Below are 14,788 nucleotides of genomic sequence, written 5' to 3' on the forward strand. Positions count from 1 at the left end.
TTAAAAAGAAGAATTGAGAGAAAGAGTCAAACTTTAGCGTAAAGAGCGGGGCGTTGATGAGGAAGCAGCCTCTTTCATATACGAAGTAATTTCTGTGCGTTTTAAGTTTTAATGTCGCTCCTTACTTTCAGTTAAAAAAACTCGTTTTTTTTATTTAATTTTATTACAGGAATGGCAATTTAGTTTGGTCATTTTTTTTTTTCTTAGTCCGCTGATTTCAGCTTGTTCCCGGAAAGTGGTAAGAATCTAACCGCCGTGGTTTTCACTGAAAATGTGGACCTCAGTTTAGATTGTTGAATTTGACATTATATTTTGGAAAGCTAAGTATAATTCTTGTTTTGGGCTAAAAAAGATTGTCTTTGCTTGTAATTGAGCAAGCGCCTAGAGAGTATGAGTTGAAGTAGAGATTTAGAGTTTTTTTGGGAGAAAACTATCTGAAGTTATGCAACCAAGCCTTCTTTGCATCAAGTCATGTTTCTGCTTTTGACTGGAAAGCTCTGTTCCGGCGGGATAGCAGGTAGGCACCAGCTTTAAATTGAAGGTGAACTAAAATTGAAAAGTGCTTAAGACGTGCGATGAATACCTGGCCCAATTGCAAAACAAATAAGAGCATTAAATTTTCTCCATTCTAAATAGTAACCATAAAATTTTACCCCTTGACAAGAAAATTAACTTTTGAACCAAGACAGAAACTTTTTTCAATGCTGGGGGCCAAAAAGAATGGTCTTTAAAACTAATTGAGCCAGAGCCTAGAGTTTGTGAGCTGTTATGGAATTGTTTAATCTGTGTGGAGAGGACTATTTGAAGTTATACCCCCAAGCCATCTTTCCGTCAAGTCTCATTTCTACTTTCGACTGGAAGGCTCATTTTAGCAGGCAAACAGGCAGGCACCAGTTTAAAACTGCAGTTGAACTAAGGTCGAAAAGTTCTTTAGATGTCTTCAGCGATTACCTGGTCACGCCACCAAATAAAATGGGTCTTTCCCTTGGCTTCTTTCAAATAGTGGTATCAGAAAATTGGCCTGCCGCAGGCAAATCCTCTTTTAATTAAGAAACAGATAAACAGGCCTTAGTGCGTTGATCAAAGTATACGACATCATTTTTTTGTACTAAACACTCCAAATGGTAAATTGTAACTAAAATTTATGAGGAGCTGACACCATTAGTGTTGTGGTACATTTCAAAATGTTACCGGGTTATAATTTTGAGATAAGAGAGGTATTTGTGATTAATGGCTGTTATGTCTTAATCATGTTTGAGATGAGGGGTTGGCATCTTTTTTTAGTTAGTTTACCTTACCTGTTATTTTCTTCCGATGCATTTGAGGGCAAAAACAAATTAGTTTTATATCAAACAGTTCGTGGCAATGAATTACAAGCAATGACGAATCGGCCCAATAGTAACCGAAACGCAGAATTTTGTTATAAATAGGTACATCATTAATATCAGCTTATTATTCTGATTCCCAATATATATGATTATTTAAATTCAGTGTTACCCATCAAAAGATAGAAGACTGAGAACATTTATCTAATTTTGGGGAAACACCCCCTAAGAGTCGAGAAATCTTAATGAAAGTAAAAGGTCTCTACTGTTCAGGTTCCATGCTTCCATCTACAAAAATGTGTAATTTTGCATTTCATGCCAGAAGAAAGATTACAGATACGTGTCTGCTTATTTTTGCTCGTTTGTTTTATCACAAGGGGTGATCTTATTGAACCTATCTTCCTAGAATTTCGAGAGAGGGCTCATTCGAAAGGGAATTAAAGATTTCAGTGCTTTTTTTAAGTGACCAAAATATTAGAGGGCATCTAGCCTCTCTCTCACGCCGTTTCTCCCAAAGTCGTGCGGTCATAATTTTGAGAGAGCCATTCTATTAAACTGTGTTAAAAGGTCCGGTAAATATATCTTTGGGGACAACATGACCCCCCCCCCGCTCTCTAGCTCCTTGGGAAAGAGCATGGAGTTCTAAAATTTGCCCATTGCTTACGAATAGTATTTGTTATTGAGAGTATTTTGGGAGGTATATTATTTAGAAGTATTTTTCGAGGGGTGATTTTCGGTTGGGGCTGAGTTTCCACAGGGAGAATTCTCCACCTGGAGGAAACTTTCCTTGGGTGAATTTTCAAGGGGAAATTTTAAACTGAGAGAATTTGACAGAATGCCTATAAAAAATGCTTTTTATTTGTCACACTTGCCGGCTCGATTCAGAATGTGAAGATGTCCCCAATATGCATTTTAGACTAAGACAAACTATATCTGTATATATCTTTTGTTTCCAATACCTTGTGGGTTAGAAGCTTTGTCTCCATGTGTTTTATGTAAAAATCATGAATAAAATACATTACAATGGTATGGATTTCGTAATTATCATAGACAATGCAACAGTGCTACCAAAGTAAAGACCAGGGCACTTTGTATAGAATTGGCTGTCGTAGAAAATTTGAAAGCCTGGGCTCAATCGATTTGAAACTGCAAGTTCTAGTGTCCTTTTTAATAATCGAAAGTGATTGGAGGGCAACCAGTTATAGTAGTAGTAGCAGTAGTAGTAGTGCTTTCTCTACTTTTTAGATGCTTATTTCAAACCCATCCTCTCATCCAATTTGGCTGAAATGTGTATACAGCTTTGCTCTACCTAACATTTAAATATTCTGATATATTTGAATCTTAAAATTACTTTATTATCCTACAATTTAGTCACAATTTAATGATAATAATCAACTTAAATAAAAGTATGGACAAACATTGAACATTCTAGCGTTTAAGCTGTTTTCACGTGAGAGCAGAGACGACAGAGAAAACAAAGATTTAGTGATACAAACCAATGAAAATTCCTTATATCACCATCTGATGTATATGCGTTGTTAAGCATTCTTGACTTTAAGCTTTTTTCGAGTAAGAGCAGAGACGACAGAGAAAACAAAGATTTCAAAGGGTTCGTGGTAACGAATTCTAGTAAGGAGCGACCCGGCTTAATAGTAATCGAAACTCTAAAAAACGAAATTTTGATATCAATAGTTACATCAGAAGAATTGCATTCTAATGCTGATTTTAAATATGTAAGTTTCATCAAGTTTAGTCTTACCCATCAAAAGTTAAGAGCCTGAAAAAATTTGCCTTATTTTGGAAAATAGGCAGAAACGTCCCATAAAAGTCATAGAATCTTATCGAAACCACACCATCGTATTCAGCGTATCAGAGAACCCCACTGTAAAATTTTCAAGCTCCTATTTACAAAAATGTGGATGTTCATATTTGTTGCCAGAACACCGATCACGTTTGCGTGCTTTTTTTTTGATTTTTTTTTTTCCAGGGGTGATCTTATCAACCCAGTCGTCCTAGAATGTTGCAAGAGGGCTCATTATAACGGAAAATAAAACTTCTGGTGCCCTCTTTAAGTGACCAAAAAATTGGAGGGCACCTTGGCCCCCTCCAACGCTCATTTCCCCCCAAAGTCACCGGATCAAAATTCTGAGACAGCCATTTGATTCACCATAGTCAAAAATCATAATAACTATGTCGGGACGACTTACTTCCCCATGTTCCCCACGGGAGGGGCTGAAAGTTACAAACTTTGACCAGTGCTTACATATAGTAATGGTTATTGGGAAGTGTACAGACGTTTTCAGAGATATTTTCTTGGTTTGGGGGGGGGGGAGTTGAGGAGGGGTTACATGGGAGGATCTTTCCATAGTGGGATTTGTCATGGAGAAGAGAATTTCAATGAAGGGGTGCAGGATTTTCTAGCATTATAAAAACAAACATTAAAAAATAAATATGAAAAGTTTTGTCAACTGAAAGTAAGGAGCAGCATTAAAACTTATAATGAAAAGAAATTATTACGCATATGACGGGTTCACCTCCTCGTAATACCTTGCTCGTTACGCTAAAGTATTCTTAGTCATTTCAATTATTTATTCTACGGTCTTTGTGATTCGAGGGTCATTCTTATGGATCTGGGACAAGGCTTAAGCTTTAGAGTAAAAAGCGATGTATTGACGATGGGGTGAACCCCCTCATATGCGTAATAAAAACATACGAATATAGAAGCTCGTTACGTAAGTTAATTTGTTAGTTATGTATATTTTTTCCTAATGAAAACGTTCGTAAAAAATTAAAAGTTCTAGTTGCCTTTTTAAATAATCAAAAAACTGGACGGCAACTAGGCCTCCTCCTCTGCTCCTTTTTTCCTCAAAATCTTCTGATTGAAACTATGAGAAAGACATTTAGCCAAAAAAAAACTAATATGCAAACTTAGTTTTAATTATTTATATGCGGACAGCCAAAATCAAAACATTCATTAATCAAAAAAAAAAAATCAGAAACTAAATATAAAAACAAGTTTTTTTTTAACTGAAAGTAAGGAGCGACATTAAAACTTAAAACGAACAGAAATTATTCCGTATATGCGAGGGACTTTTCCTCCTCAACGCCCCGCTCTTTACGCTAAAGTTTTTACTGTTTTAAAAAGTAGAGTTAAGAGAAAGTCAAACTTTAGTGTAAACAGTTTTTTACTGTTTTAAAAAGTAGAGCTAAGAGAAAGAGTCAAACTTTAGCGTAAAGAGCAGGGCGTTGATTAGGAAAAGCCCCTTTCATATACGGAGTAATTTCTGTTCGTTTTAAGTTTTAATGTCGCTCCTTACTTTCAGTTAAAATAAACTTGTTTTTTTTTTATTTAACCATCATAAGAACCGATGCAAATCTCGCCACTGGTTGCATCTGTATTGTTTCATAGCAGGAATTGAGATTTGAGAAAAAAGAAGTTAATTTCAGATCAGCATTCACAAGCCAAAATTCTTACTATAGGTCAAAGAAAATAAACAAAGAAAATATTCTTTGTCCTTTTTTCAGTATAGTGGTCTATAAATGCCAGAATTTACGAAGATTAACAAAATTACAATCACGAGTTGGAGAATTGTCCTCCTTGCGATTTTATGGTCGTCTCTGTTCAGTCTGATAAAAGGATGGAATGGTTTAATATTTCATGGTTTTAATATAATATGTATTGAAGAAATAGGTGGGCACAATTTAAGACCAAAAGCAGTTAGATAAATACTTTATAAATAAAAAATTTGAAAACCACGTTATAAAAATTAACTAATAAGGGGGAAACAGAATTTTCGGTTCTTAAGAATGCTTTTGAAGAAACTTCAAAATTTTCTGAATATCTTTAATGTTGTGAACTTTTTTACTCTAACTTGTAAATATTTTCTAAAAATTTGAACATGGTACGCATCCACATTGTCATCCACAGCATTCACAAAATTATGCTTGTATGATAAATACTTCGAGGTGAATAGATTGTTGACTGAAAATGTACACCATGTTTTAATTCTTATGAAATTATTTTGATTTTGAGTAAAAAAAATTCTCAACATTCAAAGTATTTATAAAATTTTGAAGTATGCGCATCGAGTTTTCTTTAGAACCGATAAAAATATTTTCCCCTTTTTGGTCCTTTTATAAAACGTGGTTTTAAAAATTTTTCCTTCTGAAGTTTTATACCTGACTTATCTAATAACAACCAGTCTTTTGGTAATGTAAAAAAAAGACCACAGATACAAAATGGATACTCATAATTTAAGCGTTATATTCATTAATTAAAGCTGGTGTTTAAACATAAAAGGGATATTGTATTGATGATTTCCTCACATATTCAAACCCATAGGAAGTGGCTAATCCCTGACCTTTGCATTGTCTTAATCTGATGTAGTCAATTAGTAAATGGTTTAGTGACTTGGCTTGTAGGCATTTCTCCTCTCATTCAAATGTGGAATAACTTCTAATCGTTCTAAGTTATAAGCATAGTCCTTATTCATCTGTATTCAGTTTATGTCTTTGCACATGCACTATATTCTATTAACAAGACATATGTCATCAGTTATTTTCACTCAGGTGAAACTATAAGACCCTTAGTTCTCAAAAATGGAGATCCCTTTCAACCCACCCATTCTTTCATATCTTAAGACTCGAAGAACCCATAGAGATTTTTCTGCCGAGTAACATTTGAATCGAATAACATTTATTTTAGTTTAAATAAAAAACACGGTTTCCCCGCCCCACGCCGAAAAAGGCTATAGCTGTAATGAAAAATCGCAAGGAACGATTGGAGCTATGGAAGTGAAACTATATGAGATTGTCAAAGGGGGTGAATATTGATTTGGATTCAGATTTTCTGAACCTGGCCTTCCAGTGGAAATTCGAGAGAAATATCAAAACTTAAAAATACAAATTTAAATACATAAAAATGAATTAAAAACCTAACATTTCAAATTAAATGATAATATTCTTAATATAGGGACAAGTGCATTCTGAAAAAAAGAATAATTTTATGCACACAGGTCAAAAATGGTTATAGGTTATACGAAAGGTCAATAAATAATATTCGAGGACTGATTTGAATCATTGACATGGAACTTTTGCGGGGATGACGGGGAATGAATTTGGATTCAATTCATTGACCATTTTAAACTTGAAGCCTCGTATAGCAATATTTAAATCTAACACGTGGATAAACAAACCCTTTATGAGGCTTTCAAAGCTGTCCCTTGAGCCAAATCTCTTTTATTTTAAATTCTGAAAATTTGATTTTCTCTCAAAAATTGCCCACCTCTCTACAAAACTGATAAATTGATAGAATCTGATTTCAATATAAAATTGTACGACATTTCTTTCCTTTTTACGATAGGACTTGGTAAAATTTAACTCCAATCCTACTGTTGCATAGTTTATATATCCAGCTTGAATGTGTTTGTTGAGATTAAAGTATCTGAGATTATTAAAAGGGTTGAAAGTTGAATCTAATGCACACATCTTTCCTAGTTTTGACATTCATTGGAACGTAACAAAACTTAAAATGTGCATTTTAGTACCTAAAAAGATGTTGTAAACTTAATATTTCTAATGATACAATAGGATAGTTCAAAATATAGATTGAAAGATTTTGACAAAAAAAACACCAAATTAATATTTCTATGAGCAATATATATATATATATATATATATATATATATATATATATATATATATATATATATATATATATATATATATATATATATATATATATATATATATATATATATATATATATATATATATATATATATATATATATATATATATATATATATATATATATATATCTGTGATAAAAAACATCTTTGTTTATCATCCTTACCTGAATAATATCACCAAGCTTTCCACCACCTGCAGTAATATTGTACGTACAGTCAGTTCCAGTAGTTTTGTGAGTTATCGATCTCAAAATACCCAACGAATATACGTTACCAATACTTCCTTGAAATGTTCTATTGCAAACTGAAATGAGAAAAAAAAGATAATAAATGATTTACTCTTAACCGGCTGTATTATTGTCTGAAGGAAACTAGACAATTTTTCTGATTAGCTTAAACCAAATTATCTTAGCAGAATTACATTTTATTATTACAGTATTTATCCTTTTATTATATTATGAAATCATTTACTAACAAAGTTTAATGACCCCGTCATCAATATAGAAAATCATAGCCAACACCATGGTGTGGAAAGGACGGAATAATTTTTTACCTTATTGAGAAGAGAATTTATGGTTACAGACAGCCAAGAGGTAGCCAACCGAAAGATGGGTACATGAATTGGAGGAGACGTTTAAAAGATTCTACCAAGGAAACAGGCAATAAAAAAGGGAGCGCCTTAGGAATAAACCCACAAATCATAAATTTTGTAAATAAGCCACTTCAGAATTTTTAATATGTATGTCTTATCTTTGTGTTAAAAACACTATACGTAACTACTATGCGTACTAACACTATACGTAAATAAGTAACATTTTAAGACCAATTATCGCTTAACACTCTACAAAATTTTAGAAAGAATCTTGGACTTATTATTAGCATAATAGTAATACACTAAAACATCAAATTTCACCTTGTGACAGTCCTTGTGTCTATGCGTTTTCTAAATTTTGTTACGAAAAAAACGGGCAAGAATGTCCCAGTGACCTTAACTTTCTTGCATATATACCTGAAATAAACATCCTCTCCCTGTCATCCAGTCAGGGTGGGTGTACTAAAATCTGTATGTCAATCCATGACCTTCAATTTTCCAAAATACTTTGACAAGATAATCTTTGCGCTATCCAAGGGCTTGTGATTGAAGAACCTGTGCAAATACTATCAAAGGTTGTTTTAGTCTTGAAATTTTTTAAGCCTTTCCTTTAGATGGTCCAATGACCATCCAAAAGGGTAATTCTGTAATTACTGTTCCTCAAGCTTACGAATTTTGGTCTCCTTGATAATCACTTGATTTGGTCACTTACGAATTTGGTCTCTGTAATCAATCACTGGAAATAAGATTTGGTAAATATTTAACATCCCAAGATCGAGTCAAGTTACCCATTCAAAACTTTTGGAATTTTTTATTCCCTGGGGAAATGGCTTACATCTGATTAGGAAAGATTCAACTTTTCAAAAATTTAAAGACGCTTTTTTAACAAACACATTATATTGACTGTAACTAATGTAATTAGATCATTAAAACTCAAATTATGTACAGTGGAAGCTGTGAAGACATCGATTTATGTTGTAGCGGATAAATTGTGTAAGATGGACAATGAGGCTACCACGATGCCCCTTTACTCCCCATAATAAAGTAAATTGAAAAATCTAGCTCTTGATATACTTAATCTGTTAAATTCCTTAAGAGCGGGTATTCAAGAACACTGAAAAGACGAGTTTTCTTTGCCCGGTCTTTCTCTCTACAATTGGGTAAAGCAGTATTTACTTCCTAATATACATTGTTGTAATGTTTCAGTTTTTTTTTATTATTTCCATCGTTTTGAAATGTTTGCTAGTGTCTTTCCGTCTCTTTCAAATTCCGCAGAGTTGTCTCGCTGTTTTTCAATTTTCGCCATAAAATTTTAAATTATGTAGATTTTAGATGGTGAATTTTCTTAACATTTTAAATTTTTTGAGGTTTCTCGTGGTTTTTCAGTTTTTTCTGTAAAGATTTTTGTATATTATAATTTTTGTCCAATGGAAAAATACCTATATTTTTTAATTGTGAAAAATCCTTCACAAACACTTAGCTTGCCCTTAACTTAGTGATTTTGGAGAAGATTCAAGTTGATGTGGGTTCAAACTTCAATTGTTGGAACAACAAGGGAAAGGGGTCTCTACCTTACCCCTGTCAAGGTAATGAAAATTGTGAATACAAACCTACATACTTCAATTTTGAAGTTGCTTGAAGCGATGACTCATTGGTGTCTTTAGTGTGAGAGTGCTTGAAACGATCCAATTGGAGCATCTACGCCTCTACGCATCTACGCATCTACGCCTTATAATGTAAATTAAAAAAGTCTTGTAGACTACACAATTAAATATATTAAAAATGAACACCACTCTTTACTGTAAAAAGCATAAACCTGATTTTTCACTGTAGCACGAGAACGTTATAAATCCAGAATTCTCCCAAATCTTAGTGTTTATGATGAAGTTTTCTACATAGAAAACAAAAGAATTAGAGATATTATTGGCTTTTTCTATTATGTATGTCTTTTTATTTGTTTGGATAACTTTGAGTCATGATCATGTCTCTGCTTAATACTTCTTTTGGAATGATAGTCTCTTGGCTTAGCGCGTCAAGGATAACACAGCTTAAAGTCTATCATGAGCAGTGCCCTTAAACGTAGTATTTACTGCTAAAAATCATGGCAGAAAGCATGTGATGAAATGAAACTACATGTATCACATACGAAATTTATTCAAGAATTATCTATTTTATAAGATCTTCCAAAAATAGCCTTTAGCCATGGTGAATCATTTATTTACCATACACAAAGATGAAATAGTATAGTTGCAATCATGAAGCAGTTGAAGATACACTACCCTCTAAAGATGACGTCCAATAGAAACCGAAGCTTATAAAAGCGATGCTAGAAAAAGTAGACCCAAATTTCATAAAAATGATCAGTGAGCCTTCCATAAATATTAGGGGTTCTCACATCTAGATGTCAGACTGTTTGAAGAAAAGGCGCCGTAGAACAGTCAATGATTTCTCAGCAATTTGTTACTTAAAAAAAAGTAACTTGCTCAGATAGGTGGAGGTCTCTCTGAACTATTAACCCCAATATTTTCAAGTTTGATTATAACTGAATTAATTCCGGGTAACATATCACATGCCTATAAAATGATACTCTTTTAAGAAACTCTTATTCCAAACAGTGTTTAAAAAGCGATTGAGGGTCTTGTCTCCGAGATTATATACCTACGGGTAATAGAAAACTAATTCTTTTCCAAGTAACAATCTTCAAACTACACAAGTTTAAAGAGTAAACAAAAAAAAAACTTGCAAAGTAGATACTATACAAAAAGAGAAACTAAAAAACGCCTACTACGCCTACTTTAATGAAAGCAAAATACATTTAAAATGTTTTCACTTTTTTACTTTAATACATGAAAATTTATAAAAAAAAATATCAATAATTATAAGACAATTATGAAAAATATCAGTATATGTATATGGAAATTAACAAACCACGGTCATCTGTTTTTTTGTTTTTTTTTTCAGTAAAGTGCAAATTATATTTTGCTCTTCAGAAGGCATGAGGTTTGTCAGCCCTTCTCGTGGGAATTTTTGCTCTTTTTTTATTTTGACATCGGTTATTTATTGTAAATTCTGCTCGGTTTGGGTTTCATTCATTAATTAAAGGTGATTTGTGGTAGTTTGCCCTTGGAAGAGCATGTTGATGGTTTGTCCCTTCGAGCTCTTAAAGTGATTCTAAGGTATATTCTTCCCTATCTAGTTTTTATCACTAATTTTTCCCTGGAAAAGGGCAGTTTTCCGGTGCAGTTTAAGGTGACGAAGGTCATTCCATTGCACAAAGGTGGCTGCAAGTCAGATATAGAAAAATGGAGACCCATATCAATTCTACCCATCTTTTCAAAGATACTGGAGGAAGTGGTTCATAAACGGCTCTAAAATTTCCTTCAGATGAACAGGCTTTTGAGTCAGACACAGTTTGGGTTTTGTAAGGGTCATTCCTCGACGCACGCCTTACAACACCTTGTTCAAAGTGTTAACTGTGTATTAAAGTCAGGTAACGTACCACTTTCATTGACATTAGAAAAGTGTTTGACACGGTTGACTACCAAGTATTGCTTCATCGAATGAGAAGTCTTGGAATAAAATGGAGTTTGTCTAAGATGGTTTGAGAGTTATCTTTTCGGTAGGTCCTTTAAAGTCGTTTTAATTGGTGTAGTCTAATTGGTGTAGTCTCATCATCTTTTTCTGTAAAGTGTGGTGTACCTCAGGGCTCTGTGCTGGGCCCTTTACTTTATCTGCTTTACGTGGACATGATGCGCTTTTATCTGCAGGATGTATGCATTACTTCTTTTGCGGATGACACTGTGCTAACAGTCTTTGCAAAATCAGTCGATGAGTTAATAGTAATAATAAAAGCCAATGATGCCCTCAAAAGATTAGAGGTGGTTACAAGTTTAACTTTGCTCTGTGTGAATGTAAAGGAAACATTTTACTGACATTCTGTAGAGTGGGCGATTCTGTTGTTGTAAGTAACAAAGTCCTAGTAGGTGAAAAACCTATTTTATAAGTTAAATCACTATGGTACTTTGGTTTCCATATTGATTCTAATTTATCGTGGAAGAATCATAGCGAAATTATTTCCACCAAAATTGCAGGGGGAGTTGGCATCCTCAGAACACTGAAGCATATTTTGCCGGAACGTATAATTCTACTCCTATTAGTAGAATTAATTGGAGTAGGCTTTGCTCTAGTAGCAGTAGTAATGGCAGAAGCAACAATAGCAGTAGTAATAGCATGGGTAAAAGCAGCAGCTGTAAGATGAAAATTTTTCCATTCGGCTAGTTCAACATTCACTACAACAACAAAAAATTAGTTTCAATTTCACTCCCTTCACGCCCTGTTACACCGTTTTGACAACCTCCATACAGATGACATTTTTTGATTTAGTTCACCTTCCCTCGTCAAAATTTCTCGAAAATGTCATTTCATACCATTAGGTATAACTGTAATAGTAGTCACAATATTGGTAGTAGTAGTATTGATAGTAAAAGCAGTAGTCCTAGTAGCAGAGTAGTATTGATGTGTCGCCTTCTGGTCAGTTGAACATCCCTCTCAACAAGTCCCTGAAGTTTCAACTAAGTACAATTAGCCATTACTGTGTCGACATGTCCTTTTGATAACAAGTATGTTCATACACTTCTTGAAATTTTCTTCTCATTGCTCTTAGCCTTACAAGTAGTTAGAAAAGAAGTAGCAGTTGCAGTAGTAGTAATAGTAGTAGCACCAGTAGTAAACGTAACAGTGATGGTAGTAATATTAGTAGCGTGCCAATATTGCCTTTTGGACAGATGATTTTCCACATTAAGTACTCTCTGAAAGTTCAACTTAATACCCAAATCAATTTTCGAGAAAAACTCTTTGGACAATGTACGTGCAAATAGCGTCTTTTGATTTAGTTCAAATACCCTTCAATATTGTAAACGGACGGACTGCAGTTATAGTAGTAGTGGTAGAATAAAAATATTGCCCTTATCATTTCCAGAAAGTTCCGAATTGCTACATTCAGTCATTCCTGAGTTACGCCCATGCTTAAACACATATCATGTTTAGATTTAGTTCAACAATCTATTCAACATTCTCTGAAAGGCTCACCTGAACGTCTTTCGTCTTTTTGGAAAGTAAAGATCAAAATACATACCTCTCTGAATAACATATACTATCATATACTATATGTAACTAATGAAAGAATTGCTCTGAGGGATGTGGGAGGTTGGTATCCCCAAATACATATTTATTGGATGTTTCAACAATTCTGTACAAAATTAATCTCTTAAAATTTTGATCATATGTGTTTTTGGGGAATACTAGGCGTGGGGGGAATGGTTGCCCTCCGTTTACTTTTGACTATTAAAAGGGCACTAGAACTTACGACTTCAAATCAAATAAATCCCCTCCGATCCAAAGTTTATTCTACCACCCGTTCCATAGAAACCCTTTATACCTCTGGGCTTAGCTTAAGACCCATGCTCCTTGGCCTAGGGGCTTGTCTCGACCCTGAAGAAATTTTTTTATGCTCTTCGAACTATTCTGAATAAAATGGCTATCTCACGTTTTCGATTGGATGCGTTTTGGAGCAGGAGAATATCAAGGGGGAAGGGGCTAGTTGCCGTCTATTACTTTTGATATTTAAATGGGATCTAGAACTATACATTTCAAATGAAATGGGTCTTCTCTAAAGCCCAAATGGCCATTCCTTCAATAAAAACTTAATATTCCCCCGAGCCATAGCTTACAACCCTTACCCCAAGACCGAGGGGTTGTTTTAGCCACAAAGGACTTGTTCTGTTATTTTTGGACTATTTCTTAAACAAATGGCTATCTTAAGAATTATATCAGATGCATTTGAGGAAAAAAACGCGTGGAGGGGGGGAGGTCTGCGGTCGGATCAATTTAACTCTTAAAAAGGGAACTAGTACTTCTTATTTATAATCCAATGATCCCCTTTGAAGTTTAAACGATCACCCTTCCTATAGAAACCTCATTTGCCCCAGGGCATAACTTACAACCCTTGCACTGGGGGCTGAGGGGGGTTGTCATCCTTAAAGACAAATTTTTGGGCCCTTCAACTACGTTGAAAAAATAGTAAAAATATCAAAATTTTGATTGGATGTGTTTGGGGAAACGATCGATGTACGAGAGGGGCTGTTTGTCCTCCAATCACTTTCAACTGTTATAAAGATCACTAGCTTTTTCAATTTTTCAATCCAATGAGTCTTTTTCCAAATTTTTACGACAACTCCTTCTATGCGAAGTGCTCCGGTTTAAAACAAACCCAAAAAAGAAAATAATATATTGTGCCCAAATCACTCTTTACTTAGTCATAACTATTGCGCTGTCTACGAAATTTTCTCTAACGTACAACATAGTGTTTTTTGGAGACTTACTTAAGAGCAAAACAATTTGCGTGTTCCGAGAGGAAAATTTGTTAGGTCAAGTCATGAATAAGCAAGCTAAGTGAGGCTGAATGAGACTAAGACTTATACTAGTACTATTACTAACAACTCACCGCAGCACCAAGCCACCCGATGCCAACACAGTTACGAGTGCTCCACCTCCATCTCTGTATATTCAAAGCCTTCCTCTTTGCACCCTCCAACCAAGTTCCCGTTTCCCTTAATTATTTCTTTACGACATCCTCTCGCCCCGACCATGGACTACTTGCTTTCCTTTTTGCCCTAGACGGTTGGCCAAAAAGAACAATCTTTGGCAATCTGTCATGCTTCATTCACAGAAGGTCCTCTAACCATCTCAACATTTCTCTCATTATAGCCCTAAAAATTGTGATTAAACCAAACTTTGTGTACCCCCCCCCCCCCCGCTTTTCGAAATATGCTCAGTCAGTCGGGTACCCAGAAAAATCCTTTTTAGAGTTTTTCAGAGCACTTATGCTTCAGGACCATATTTCACCAATGTCATCAGCGTGGCTTCCAATATTCGAATATTGGTTAGCAGACTTATCTTCCTATTCTTCCGAACTTTTTTCAACTGTGAAAAAACATCATGGGCTGTGAAAAAAACAAATGTAAAAAAGCACCTTGAGCCCTGGCTAGTCTACTTTTAATATATATACAGCATCCACAGGCATTACTAATAATACTACCAGGGTAACTGAAGCTGTTTAGTTGATCGATCTTTTCGTTACCGAACGTCACCTTTTCATCTTTCCTTATTCCCAGCCTTAATGA

The 14,788-nt window shown here is 34.5% G+C and overlaps 1 protein-coding gene across 3 annotated transcripts in view; it reads right to left on the bottom strand.

The window, feature by feature from the left end:
- LOC136029983 (uncharacterized) overlaps positions 1-14,788 on the bottom strand; it is a 79,750-nt gene that overhangs the window by 38,764 nt on the left and 26,198 nt on the right. For all 3 annotated transcript variants that reach the window (XM_065708573.1, XM_065708581.1, XM_065708563.1), the window contains exon 3: positions 7,180-7,319. In XM_065708573.1, coding sequence (XP_065564645.1) covers positions 7,180-7,319 — 140 coding nt within the window. The remainder of the gene's footprint in view (positions 1-7,179; positions 7,320-14,788) is intronic.

The sequence above is a fragment of the Artemia franciscana genome, chromosome 1 (assembly GCF_032884065.1).
Source record: "Artemia franciscana chromosome 1, ASM3288406v1, whole genome shotgun sequence".
Lineage (NCBI taxonomy): Eukaryota > Metazoa > Arthropoda > Branchiopoda > Anostraca > Artemiidae > Artemia > Artemia franciscana.